The sequence below is a fragment of the Artibeus jamaicensis genome, unplaced genomic scaffold (genome assembly GCF_021234435.1).
Source record: "Artibeus jamaicensis isolate MK-2021 breed Jamaican fruit bat unplaced genomic scaffold, CSHL_Jam_final contig_490, whole genome shotgun sequence".
Taxonomy (NCBI): Eukaryota; Metazoa; Chordata; class Mammalia; order Chiroptera; family Phyllostomidae; genus Artibeus; species Artibeus jamaicensis.
Window position 1 is genome coordinate 3,225,136 of NW_026521861.1, and position 13,208 is coordinate 3,238,343.

The 13,208-nt window shown below is 58.7% G+C and overlaps 1 protein-coding gene across 6 annotated transcripts in view; it reads right to left on the minus strand.

Moving 5' to 3' along the window:
• SH3PXD2A (SH3 and PX domains 2A) overlaps positions 1–13,208 on the minus strand; it is a 222,019-nt gene that overhangs the window by 80,370 nt on the left and 128,441 nt on the right. For 5 of the 6 annotated variants that reach the window (XM_053668389.1, XM_053668390.1, XM_037159354.2 and 2 more), the window contains one exon: positions 2,127–2,155. In XM_053668389.1, coding sequence (XP_053524364.1) covers positions 2,127–2,155 — 29 coding nt within the window. Of the gene's footprint in view, positions 1–2,126; positions 2,200–13,208 lie in introns of those variants that run through there. The other variant, XM_053668391.1, reaches the window with a different exon arrangement.

Here is a 13,208-nt window from a genome sequence, read left to right on the forward strand (position 1 = left end):
ACAGAACAGGCACAGAGGAGGTAAGAAGTCTGCCCAAGGTCTCAGAGGACAAAAGCCGAGCTCTCAACTCCTGCTGTCTGGTTCCAGAGCTGGCATTTTAACCATGACACTAAGTGGCCATTATCATAAGCACACCAATTAAATTCCTCCATCCATCCTTTTCCTGTCCTGAGAGTAGAAGGCAGGGTGGGGGGGGGGGTGGATTCCCTGGGTGGGGCCCTGCATTGCTTAAGAAGCAGCACTGAACCCAAGCTCCAGAGACTGGGAGTGGGGGGACCTGCAGGGTTACCTGGCCCAGCCCCTGACTTTACAGAGGGACACCAAGGCCCAGAATTGAGAAGGGACTCACCCAAGGTCTCATGGCTTCAGAAAGTAATGATGAGGATGATAAACTAAAACTTCTGTAGTCGTTACTCTGTGCTGCATGTGAGGTTGATACTATTATCATCTTTGTTTTAAAGGAAATGAGGAAATGGAAGCAGAGGTCATGAAACTTGCCTAAGGTCACACACAGCCAGAACTGGAGCCTGGGAGCATGTCTCTGAGGCCCCAGGCGAGAGTCTCCGGGGCAGGGGCTGTGACAGAACACAGCCCAGGTGTGTGGTCCCTTCCCACTTCTCCCCCTGAGGATCTGGCTGCAGGCGACAGGTGAAGTGATGCTGAGACTCCTCAGGTTCCCACCGCAGCTTCCCCTCCTGGTCCTGGAGGGAAGCCCTTCTGCGCCAGGGGCAGGCACACTGGAGACAGCCCTGCACAGCTGACAGGGCTGTGCACACACATCTCACCCACAGTCACGCACACCCCGAATGGGCACAGACATGTGATCAGACTCCAACCCACAACCAGACACAGCCCAACGCACTGGCACACGTCCAACACCTGTGCCTCACATCACACAACTATGTAGACCCACTCAACCTCAGGTACACACCTGCGCCCAGTCCAGCAACTGGGACACAACTTTCCACATCCCAGAGGACACATAAGCCAGCATTTGGGCACATAAAACGTACGAACCCACACTCAGAACACACACTGTGCCACCACGACGAGCCCCCATCCCCCAGTTCACATCCCGTCCATCGCAGGTGGGCACACACACCTCCACTGATCCCCAGACCAAGGCACGTTGACAGATACGTTCCCGCAGGAGCCATTAGCGAGAATCACATGCTTATACACATTTCCCACATCCTCCAGGCCAGACCCCACCCCCCATGGCTGCTCACCCCCATAAATATAGGCAACACACACGCCAACACGGATGGCTCCAGTCCGCCCACCCCCCATCTGTACACACAGAGCCCTAACTCCTAGGGTCCGTCCTCCCCACACCCTCCACCAACAACACCCGGCCCACACCCAGGCCTTTGCCTAGCCCGCCCCGCCCCACCCAGAGGGAGCCCTTCTCCGACCCCAGCTGTCAGACCCCAGCCGACAGCGCCAGCCCACTGGCCCGCCCCGCCCAACAGAGCGGCCTCAGAGGGCTGGCTCCGCCTCTCTCCCTGACTCCACCCGCTTCGCAAACTCTTGAGTGCTGGCACCTGTCAGGCCAAGGCCCCGCAGGTGCTCTCCCCACACCCCCCCCCCGCCCCACCCTGTGATGCTGCCAGCACGCAGGGCTCCCTCCCCCAGGAAAGAGAAAGCGCTCAGCTGGATGGAGGAAGCGGGGGGGGGGGGGGGGGGGAGGTCTCCGCTGCAGGCGTTAAAAACTCAAGTCGCTCGAGTACGACCCCCTTCCAGTCCTGGTTGTCACCCTCCCTCCCCGAAAACACTGCGTCTCTGTTAACCTTTCCGTCACCTCAGCACCACGGGAAGGGCCCAAGGAGAAGTGGGCCCCGCGACCCAGGGAGGAGGAGGATAGGCTGCCGACACTGTGGGGGCTTAGGCTGTTCAAGAGACACCCCCCGCGCCCAGTCCCCACGCACCCACCCCCACTGCCCACTGGGGACCGAGAGGAAGTCAATGGGCGTTGAGGGCGCAAGTACCAGAGATCTTAGGGGTACGAAGGGAGTACCCCCAGCCCCGCAGGACCATGGCGCAGGCGGCCATGGACCCCTCCCCCCAAGAAAGTCCTCCGCAGGGTCGGGGAGGCAGGAGGGGAAGACACCCAGAGGCTCCCTTACCTGATTTCCTCTTGGAACTGCCATAGTCCCTGAAAAAGAAGCAACAACAGATAGACATGGTTAGGGCTGGGCTGGGCTGGGAATTGGGGCTGCGGCTGCAGGGCGGCTGCAGGGCGCCCACGAGCGGGCTGCGGTGGGTCGTCTGCGCCGCGTCTGCTCATGTGATCCTCGCTGCCGGTGAGCCGCGCGCTCTGCAGCCGCACGCACTGCGCGCAGCGCCGGCCCGCGGGTCCCGGCCAGTCCGGCCTCCCGGCACGATTCGCCCGTGCCGCCCGCCCAGCCCCGCCCCGGCCCTGCAGGAGGGGCTCCAGGAACCACTGTGCCCTCTCCTAGGCACCTTCCCCCGCCCTCGGCGGCTGCGGGAGGACGAGGCAAGTACGCCAGCACCTTGCAAATAGGGAAACTGAGGCTCTGGGCGTGGTTGCTAGAACCCAGGCCCTGCCCACCCTGGAAGCCGCTCCCCAGCCCTGAAGGGCGTCCCCTCCCAATTCTTGGCATTACTAGCTCATGCCCACTCAACTTTTAACTCAAACTGAAGCATTTACCTCCTTAACGTACCTTCCCCAGCATTCCCCTCTCCAAATCGGCCTCCGAGTAATTAAACATCTGTGGGGCCCCTGCCCTAGCCCCAAGCTCCCCGCTAGGAGGGTCAGGGCACTTCCCAGTCCTGGCCCCAGGTACCCTCTGCTGCTTGGTCCTGCTCTGGGCTCCTCCCACCCCTTTTCATTCATCATCTTCTGGAAGCCTTCCCCCGCCCCTAAAACGCTGGGGGTTCTGTTCAGCGCTCAGGAGAGGTCTGGGTGTCTGGAGACTGGAGGAGACGCCTTTCATTTCCCTTGGGGATCCAAGAAAAATGCCCATTTTGGGCTTTGGTCAAAGCCAACAGGCCAGCTCGGTTGGCCTGCTACCAAGAGGGGACTCATGCAGAAAGGGACAGCAGGTTCGCAAGGAAGGTGACAGCTTCGCGGAGACTCCCCAGGATTCCGATGCTGGCAGTCTGGGATGGGCTAGTCTGGGCTTCAGAATTCTGGGTGAGCTCCAAGGTAACGCGCCCGCCCAGGGAAGGCCGAGGACTGTCCTAGAGCCCTGTGCTTCCTCAAGTCCGGTCTCAGGACTCAGTGGGTCAGAACGCCGGTGCCGAGGACCCGGAACCAACAGCTCTGATACCGTCCCCCTACTCCGCTCTCCTGTTTGAGAACGCCTTTCTAATTCCAAATCCCATGCCTCTTTCAACCCTCACATCCACACCAAGAGGAAGGTCCTGTCGCCTCCATTTTACAGATGAGGAAACAGGAGTTCAGCCACTGCCCAAGGTCACCCAACCTGGGAAGGGCAGTGGCTTACAAGCCCACCCACAGGGATGGAAACCGCGGGGTGGATGGAGTGGAGGAAGGTCTGTTGTATCTGTTGCTTCCAAAGACGAGGAAGGTGGGAGAGTTTCCACGTGCCCCTCCCTCAATCCGGCAGCTTGGTCTTGGGGTGGACGGAAGTTAGGGAGAGACTGTGCCCTAGGGCCTGGCTGTGTCCCTGAAGCTCAGTGCTGGGGAGACTCCCCAGTGAGGAAGAGGAGGGCATAGTAAAGTGCCTATGCCCTGCACAGCAGACTTGCATTTCCAAGGAGGGAATTCGTTTCTCAAGCTCTTTGCAGAGTGAGGCCCAGGGAAGGGCAGAGAGTGGATGGCAGTGAAGAGGTGCCCCTCCAGGTACCCCTCCCCATTTTCCCACTGGTCCTGCAGGAGAAGCCCCCTGGGCCTGGGACCACAGTGGCCCACTGACCATCCTCTGGCTGCCAGTAGCCCAGACGGGGGTTAACTTCCTCACAGTGACGACCACCTTCTCCCTGTTTGTGCAGCTGCGAGCCAGCCAGAACTTTCTCTGAGCTTGTCCACAGCCCTGGTAGGGGGCGGGGGCTTGCAGACAGGTCATTTTCCTGTGACGAGGGGCCACACTGAGGCTCAGGAGTGGGAGAGGAACATAACCGCAGGAGCGGAGTGCTTCCTCTGTGCCAGGACCGGGTCGGTGATTCTCAACCTGGTCATGCACAATGGGATCCTCTGGGGAGCAGGGGACAAGCGCAGGTGTGGGGAGCCACCCCCACCCCCACCCGTCTGCATCTCCAACAAGCGCCTGCTGTGGGTTAGGAAGCTGGGCCAGTGTTGGCTGAGAACCTGGGACCCAGCAGGGTTTCTGCCCCCTCTGCCACAATCCTGCCGTGTAAGGTGGTACCGATAGGCGCTCCAGTCCCCGCACCACAGTCTCCACGAGACCCCAGCCACTGTCGGGAACATTCATGCTCAGCAAGAACAACATACTTGCAGTCCCCCCAGCTTTCGGCTGGATCCCTGCCAGCCTGTCCTTCAACCAGGTTAGAGCCCTTCCCACCAAAGATTTGTAGACCACTCCGGGTGCTGTGGCCCCTCATTTTGCAGGTGATGACAGCAAAACTTAGACAAGCTAGATGACTTGTTCAAGGTTTAACAGTGAGTAGGCGAGGCTGGGATTGGGCAATGAGAACCTAGGCCCTGCTCTGGGGACTGGGCCGTTCACGACATCCCAAATACTGCCACCACCTGGAGGACTGGGTGCCAGGGGGAGGGGACGCAGGCGCTGGGGCCTCTGAGAAGCTCAGGGAGTTAGTGGAGTGGAGGGTTAGTCCTGGCAGAGGGGCAACTGGGCTGTGGCTGAGGGGAGGGAATGGCAGGCACATTTTCTCCCCAGCATCTGGGTGGGTACCTTTTAGTAGGTTGGGTGGGCACTCCAGCCTCTTTGCAGTTTCTGGGTGGGCACCTTTGAGCAAGGCCCTTTTGCATTTTTAGCTGCTGAATAGGCTGAGAAACAGCTTAGGTATCCAGTGGCTGGGCCTCCCCCATGCCTCACCTACCCAGGCACAGGGGAAAGGGCAGGGGTCCCCATCTTTGGCACGCCTACCTCCCACTGCCCTGCACTGGACGGCAAGCCTTCTTGTTCCCAAAGGAGTCAAAATCACCCTCACTTCCCCTCCCTGCCCCAGTTCTTGCCCTGAGCACCAACAGCCCCCACCCACTGATGAATCCACTTGGGGTAGGTCACAGTCTAGCCTGCATCCGACCTGCTGCTGAATCACTATCTCCCACGGAGCCACAGGAAGGAGAAGGGAGGGGAGGGAGGCCCGCGTCGTCCTCTAGTGGTGCCAGAAGCTAATGTAATTGAAAAGGCCTCCCAGGCGGTGTCCTCACTGTGTCCTTACATCAGGCCACCTGGCTTTCTCTGCAGCTGGTCCAGAGACCCAGGCAAACCAGAACATAGGACTTTCAGGACTCGATCTGGGAAAGTCACAGACAAACTGCGACAGCTCATCACCCTGTAGTCCATAGGTCTGGCTTGGCTGGAGAAGATGGGAGGATTTCTCCTACCCCGTACCATCTCTCCCTCTTTTACATGGGGACTCCTGCCCTGGCTGGTGTGGCTCAGTGGGTTGCACGCCAGCATGCAAACCAAAGGGTCACTGGTTCGATTCCCAGTCAGGGCACATGCCTGGGTTCCAGGTCAGGTCCCCAGTAGGGGGCGTGCAAGAGGCAACCATACATTGATGTTTCTCTCCTTCTCTTTCTCCCTCCCTTCCCATCTCTCTAAAAATAAATAAATAAAATCTTAAAAAAACAAAAACAAAAAACAAAAAAACGCAGGGACTCCTGAGGTCTCCCTCTACCCCACATGATATAAACAGTCCCTGTCTTGGCCCTTCCTCACTGGCTAAGGTCCTGAATGAAGTTCACAGGGCAGATTGTGGAAGCAGACAGACTCCAGGTCAGCTCCCTGCTATTGCTAGCTGCATGGTCATCTTGAGCTACTTACTTCGCCTCTTGAGCACCTACTTCTCTATCTGTAGAAAGAGGGTAATAACCCCACCAAGCCCTGAACATTTGGGGAGGAAGAAACGTACAGTGTACATAAAGGCGCTCACATACTGCCCGGCACAGAGAATGCCGTAGAACTGGCCACTGCGGTTGTTCTCTCACAGCTGGACCTGGCCCCAGCTTCACTGCCACCCATATGGCAGAGGCCTGCAGGGCCCCCCAAACGAAAGGAAGTGGCTCCTTCTAAAGGACCTCGGCGAGATGCTAGCAGCACAGCGCCCAACAGAACAACACCCGCCTCCTTCTCAGAGTCTTAGGCTTTCACAGACACCAAAGCAACCTGGGTTTCCACCCAGGCTGACCCGCCTGGGGAAAGCCTGTTCCCACACACTGAACACGGGATCCATATGCTCTGGCAACAATCCCATTTTCAGGGCACCGCTGGCCGTAGGCATTGGCTGCTCTGGACTCACTGACTGGGGCACCTTTACCCTCGCAAGGAGCAGCCAGCTCTCAGAGCCCCAGACCAAGAGGTACAAAGGGTGCTGAGTTTTCATGTTAAAGGTACCCAGGTCAGCTTTCCTTTTTTTCTCCTTGTTTTCCCCTTTCATTTCTCTTGGTGAGATGGGGCTGTATCCCTGCCCCGGACAGCCTAGAGAACGGGCTGGTGCTGGAGAAAGCAAAGAGGGAGAGGCTGGAAGGAGGGAGCGGGAAAGACATTTATCAATTCGTGTTAGCCACCCGTTTTTGTGCACAGCTCCCCCTGCTGCCCTCCCTTGAAAATTCCCAACAGGCAACTGACCTCAGTGCTCTGAAGCAGGCAGAGCTGGTGTTAATCCATTTGACGGATGGGGAGACTGAGGTCCTGAGGGCATAAGTGGTGTGCGCAGGCTCATGGAGCCACATGTGACAGTCCTGACCCAAGTGCTCCCCACGCTGAGGCCCCTAGGGGTTGGGCTGCAAGGTGAGGACAGACAAGCTGGGGAGAAGAGGACCTGCTGGCCTCCAGGAATGAGGGGCAAAGCCAGGAAGGGCCACCGAGGCAAGGGAGAAAGTAGGAAGGGAAGCGCCTACTGACTGGGCCAGCTCTGGGGAAGGCAGCCCCGCCAAATGGGATTCTGGTGCGACAGCCCTGCCCTCCGCTGCCTGTCACTGCCTCACATTCTGGCTCCCTCCAGCGAGCATCCTGGCAGAGGAGGAAATGCAGGTACAGCCTCCAGCCCAATGTTCCCGCCCTCCCGTCTGCTGACTGACATTGAGCCCAGGATACCCATCTGCAGGGCGTGCTGCTGCAGGGACCTGCCTCAGAGGCTGGCTGCTTTGCCAGGTGGCTCTGGGTGCCCCTGTCAGCCAAGTGGTCTTGGGGAAACAGGTGGTGCCTGGAACACGGGGGCCGGGGGAGTACGTTGTCAGGCCACCCTGGCCCGGGCGCTGACACAGAGCCCTGAGGAGCGCCGCGGTGACTTCGACTGCTGCTGCCAACCAGTCAGCAGGCTTCCCACTCCAGCCGTAGGCCAGCTCACGGAGGCCTGCACGGGCACGAGGGAAAGACAGGACATGCTTCTGGCCTGCAAGTCTGGGCTGGAGGTGGAGAAACAAAAGTACCCAGCACAATGAGAAATGTTACATTTTGTGACATTCCAAGAGGCACAGGAGTGGTCACACTCCACACGCAGAGAAAAGATCCCAGGGCTGCAGGACATTGGAGGCAGCTCCCTGGAGGAGGGCTTGACCTAGGCCTTGAAGGATCCATGGGGAGGGCAGGGTGGAGCCAGGGACAGGAGGGACTCCGGTGTCTGGCTGTGAAATCCAGAAGGTTTCAGAGTCAGCAGTGTAGTGCCGACTCTGGGTGTCTGGGGGCAGTGAAGGAGATTCTTGTTAGGAGAAGAGGTAGACAGCTAGGGGGCAGGGCAGGAGAAAGGTCGTGACAAGTCTGGCGATGAGGTCACCAGCCCCGGGGGTCTGGGTCTGGCTCTGCCCCTCAGTGGCTGGGGAACCAGGCAGCCCCCTTCAAATGACAGGCCGCCGCCCAACAGTGACTTGTGAAGTCAACTCGGTGCATTGCAACAAGTGTTTAAAAAAGAACAGACTAAATGACCGAGTCTGCCATAGTAAGGTTAAATGTTTTTACAAAATTTCTGTTTTCAGATATCTACCTACCTGTCTGTCTGTCTGTCTGTCTGTTGGGTTGTGATGTGAAATTTCTTACTGTGGCAGAAAAAGTTTAACAACACTGCCCAACTCCCGGAGCCCCAGTCTCCCCTTCCACCACGAGGCGACACTGAGAGTCCTCGGGGCAGTCAGTGCTCTGGGAAACCAACACAGCGGGACGGAGGGCTGGCCTGAAGCCAGGGAGGGGGTCTGGGCAAAGGGTCAGCTGGGGTCTGGAGAATGCTGGGGGATTTTTCCACCCTGTGTAGCCCCTTGCTGGGTTTTTGTTCTGACTTTTGGGAGTCTTTGCAGAGTGATCATGAGGGGCAGCAGCCTCTAGGGAAGAGAGGTGGGGGGGTCGATGAATGCTGTTCTTTGCTCCCGTGCGTGCCCTGGTCCACACTGTGGCACTGAGGGCCCTTGTGTCCAACAAGAATCTGTCCTTTCTCCTCCGGGGTTGTGTTTTCCAGGGTCCTGAGAATAGGCCCCATTGTGACCACGGGGACAGACCAGAGAGGCCAGAATTCTTGCCCTGGGTGAAAAAGCTGAATTCCTGGGGATGGGAAGGGTCTCATGTGCCCCCAGGCTGGGTCCAGAGAGGCTGATGCTATGGCTGTTGCAGACCCCCAGCGCTGGGCTCATCTCCTGGCTGCCCCCCTGGGCCTCTGCCATCATTCCATCTACAGAAAGTGCACAAAGCCCTGTCTGGCTGTCCATCTCCTCTTGCTTGCCATTCCGGGCAAAGGCCATGAGCAGGTCTCCAGGCAGGGGTCAGCTCCACAGTATCCAGGGCTCAGAGCTGAAGACCAAGAATATGGGTGGAGCCCAGCATGCTGTCTCTCACTACTTTGTGACACAGGCAAGTTACTCAACCTCTTCACACCTTCGGTTGTGGAAGGGGGTGAAAAGTTTCTACCTTTGTTGTTGGGGCATCAACGGGGCTAACATGCAAAGCTCTTCGAGCCATGCCTGGCACCTGACGAAGTGCCCTGGCCAACCGCCTGGCTTCATGAGAGGGGCTCGGTTTGGAGTGTGGACCGCGGCCTGGGCCCACAGGCTGCCCGAGCTCCTGCTCTCTGCTCTGCCAGGCTGCCCCCGACCACAGGGCTCCCTGGACTCCTGGGGATTGCAGGCCACATCTGGAAACCCACAGACAGAGCCCAAGAGGTGGTGAAAGGGCTCAACTCTGAAGTCCCCGGAGAGAGAGGCGAGGAGGGTCTCCCAGGTTTGGAGGCCTTCACTGTCTCTCTGCAAGTCCATCTATCCACCCGCCCACCTCTCCATGTCTTAGCAGAGGGGGTGCTGTAGACTCGGCCTTGGGTCGGAGCAGGAGCATGATGGCAAAGCCAGTTCTGCCCTCACAGAGCACGTGGCTGGTTGGAGAGGCGAGATAAACACCCAGGGAAAGAAACCACGGAAGTCACCTTTCGATGAGGTGCCCCTCCGCCTGGTCAAAAGGGCAGACTGTATAGGAACTCCCAGGACAGGGAGGGCAGAGTGGTCCGGGAGGGCACTTAGAAGAGGGGCACTGCAGCCACTCTCGAAAGATGAGGATTTAGAAAGAGTGGAGGCAGAAGGCACTTCGAAGTGGATGATGTGAGATAAGGGGCGAGGGCAGAAATGCCTGTGTGTGTGTGTGTGTGTGTGTGAGAGAGAGAGAGAGAGAGAGAGAGAGAGAATACGGACAGACCAGACACCAGGGCCCCACTGTTGAGCAGGCCTCCAGGTTCCTCGTTGGCTGTGGCCCCTCACACCCCAGCCCTGGCCGAATTTTGGGCCGGGGCTGGGGAGCTGGGAGCCTGGGCCGAGAGCTCCCTGCTTCCCGAGCAGGCCCAGGAGCGCACCCAAGGCGCAGCTGTGCTTGTTCCTGCCTCGGCCTCTGTGGGGAAGGGTGCTCAGAGCGGGACCCCACGCTTCTGCAGGCACCTAGCTCCCCTGCACTGCCTGGGAGGCCTGGGCCCCTGGAGTGCATGTGGGAGCCCCCTGCAGGGAGAGAGCCCTGCGTCTGCCACACCCTCCTGAGCTGTACATCAAAGTCTCACAAGCACTGAGCACCTGCAAGTGCCAGACCCTGTGACACCTGATTGTCTCTGAGGCAGGTGCTTTGGGGCCGTTCCACAGAAGTGGCTCAGACTGGTTAGGTAACTCGCCTGGAGCCAGCCACACGGCTGCACAGTCAGGGTCGCTCACCTGTGCGTACAGCTACCACCTGCACCTCCGGGGGGGGGGGGCACCTCCTCCAGGAAGCCCACTCTGGTTTGACACCCCATGGCACAGAGTGTCCTGATTCTGCCCCCAGTACCTCACAGTGCCCTCCTGGAGCCGCCCAGCAGAATTCTCTGAAATCATCCGTGAAAATGACCTCTGTGTGCACTGCCGAGTACAGTGGCCGCCAGCCACTGTGGCTGTTGGGCACTTGAGATGTGGCTAGTGTGACTCGAGAACTGAGTTTTTAACCCTCTTTCACTGTAATTAAAGTTCTAGTGTAAAAGGCTGCAGCGTCTTGGCTAGTGCACCGGATAGCGCGGCCTCGGCCAGTGGTCCGAACCGGGCGCCCACAGCTCAGCTCTGCCAGTCGGGTTGCTTAGGGTCCCTCTGTCTCCCTCTCCACTCTGTAAAGAGGAGAGACCAACAGGACCCATCTGACTGGGTTGACAGATAAAACAGGTTAACACAGTGGATTAAGCAGTACCTGGTGCACAGGGAGGTTGCGTAAAGGTGACCGAACGCTCTGAGCTTCCAGCCCCAACTGCCAGCCACAGGGCTCCGCCGAAGGCCTAACCCACTGGGGCGGGGTGGGGTGGTGTCTCTCTGGAGGAGCAAGATTTGTAGGTGACATGCACCACCTGGGACACACTGGGCGAGGCTGGGGCAGGGAGGTCTGCTGCAGGGGGAGCCTGGGAAGGAGGTGGGGAAGCTGGCTCAGCTGGCCCCACCGGGGTGAGCCAAGCTTGCGTCATCTATTTAAAGAGGAAGAAACCCAGATGCAGAGGTAAAGCCACATGCCTAGACACGATGGCTGGGGGTGGCAGAGCTGGCGGTGGCAGGACTGAGGGATTCGATGCCACCGAATGACAATTCTTTCTTCCACAGTCCCCAGGGATTCCCGCTGCTGCCAAACTGCCAGGCCACCTGGATCCCCCTCACTGCTGGACCCAGCGGTCAGTGTAACGAGGGTCAGGTAGCCGCCACATTCTGCTCGTGGGCTCTAGAAGTGCAGGACGATAGGGCTCTTTGCCCACAGCAGTGGGCCCGGGGGACTTCCCCAGGGTCTGTATGCACAGCAGAGAGAGGGTCTAATGAGGAATTGGGAAGGACACCAGACTGGGCCAGCCAGTGTGGGGTCACGAGATCTGGGCGGCTAGCAGCCCTCTCTGTCCCTCAGTGTCCTTGACCAAGAAAATGAGCTGCCGCCCTGGACCACACCTGACTTCTGCGAAGAGCCTTCCAGCTCCAGCCCTCCTGCGCCCAGCCTCCCTGTCTGCACCGGGCCTGCTCCGTCTCCTCTGGCAGCCTGGCTTTGACAGCAGCCGAGTCGCAGTTCACTGGGACAACCATCACAGGTCCAGGAGGGCCAGCCCCGGGCCACCACTGCTTCCACCTTCCACTATGTAGTGAAAGCTGAGCTCCTGCCACCAAGAAGTCCCCTGAGACCCTGGAGCAGGCATGAACTCTTGAACCCTGGAGCACGGTGGGAGGTGGAGAAAAGGGTGTGATGGGTGGGGAGGGGAATGGGCCCAGCCTTGGTGGGAGCCACCGCTAAGAAGCCCCTCCCCCCAAGTGATCCCTTCTTTCCCAAAGGGTGTCATACTGCTGTTGTTGCCATTATGATTGTCCCTGTTATTACTGATACTATAATCGACAAGAGTGGTGTGTTTCTGAAGCAGTTATCTGACAAAGGTACAAAACCCCCCAGGACACACTGGCTCATTTTATCCTCACGACACTCCTATGTGGCAGGTTCTCTTGTTTTCCCCATTTTACAGGACAGAAAAGGAGGATCAGAGAGGGCATGTAACTTGCCCAAAGGAGCACAGCTTGTGAGTGAAAGGGGCAGGATCTGAGCCCAAGCTGCCTCGGTCTAGCACTCAAACCATTCACTACCTTGTGGCCGATAAGGACACCTGTAAAAGCCAGACTGATAAGCTAAACCAGGAGTAGGTGGACAGAGAAAGGAACGAGGAAGGCAGAGGCTTGGGGCTAGAGAAACACCAGAACAGCACCACCCGGTTCCAGACACTTTCTTAGGCCACAGCGTAAGCTCTGGAGTGAGTGAGCCCAGCTTCCAGGCAGATGAAACCGGCCGTGACACATGGCAGTATCCGTGGTCACACGGTCAGACAGGCGGCACTGTCTGGTTCTAACGTGCCCCCCACGGCCCCAGTCCAGAGCTGACGGTTTCCTGGGCTGCCTCTCAGAGGCTCTGCCGGGAAGTGCAGTGGCGGGGTCTGCAGCCCAGGGCTGCCAGGATTTCCCGGGGGCTGTTTCCCTCAGCAGAGTTTTTGTAAACTCTGGGCACAGTGATGCCGGGTGGCTGCCGTCCTAGGCTGTGTGCCCCTTTGACTTTCTCTCCTTCCCCATTTCGGCTGCCAGCATCCCCAAACCCCGCCTAGAGCAGCACCCTGTCCCCTCCCTTGGTAGCTTTGACCACTACTATCAGGATGTGGCTGTCTCTTTCCCTCCGCTCTAGGCCCCATGAGGCAGGAGCTGTGTGTGTCCCCAGGCCTTGCGCGTGGCTGGGAACAGTCGGTGTTTGTTGAATGAATGCGTGAGTGCATTCTGGGTGGAGGGGGGGTGGGTGCTGGCCAGAACAGCAGTGTTGTCCTGTGCTGTCCTCCAGGCAGACCCTGGGTCTCTGCCTGCCTTCCTTCCCTCCCCAGAAAAGCTCAGCGGAAGTGCCACTTCCTCTAGGGGGTCTCCCTGATCCTTACAGATGGGTCGGCGAGAACGGATGTCAGTTTCTGCACAATACAAAACGGCTTGAGCAGTCTGGGATGACATGGGGCACTTCCTGTCCATCTGTGAGGATGGCTTTGGTCACTGCGCTCCATCCTCTGTGACATCACCCAGAGCTGCCAGGAAACTGCCGCGGCAC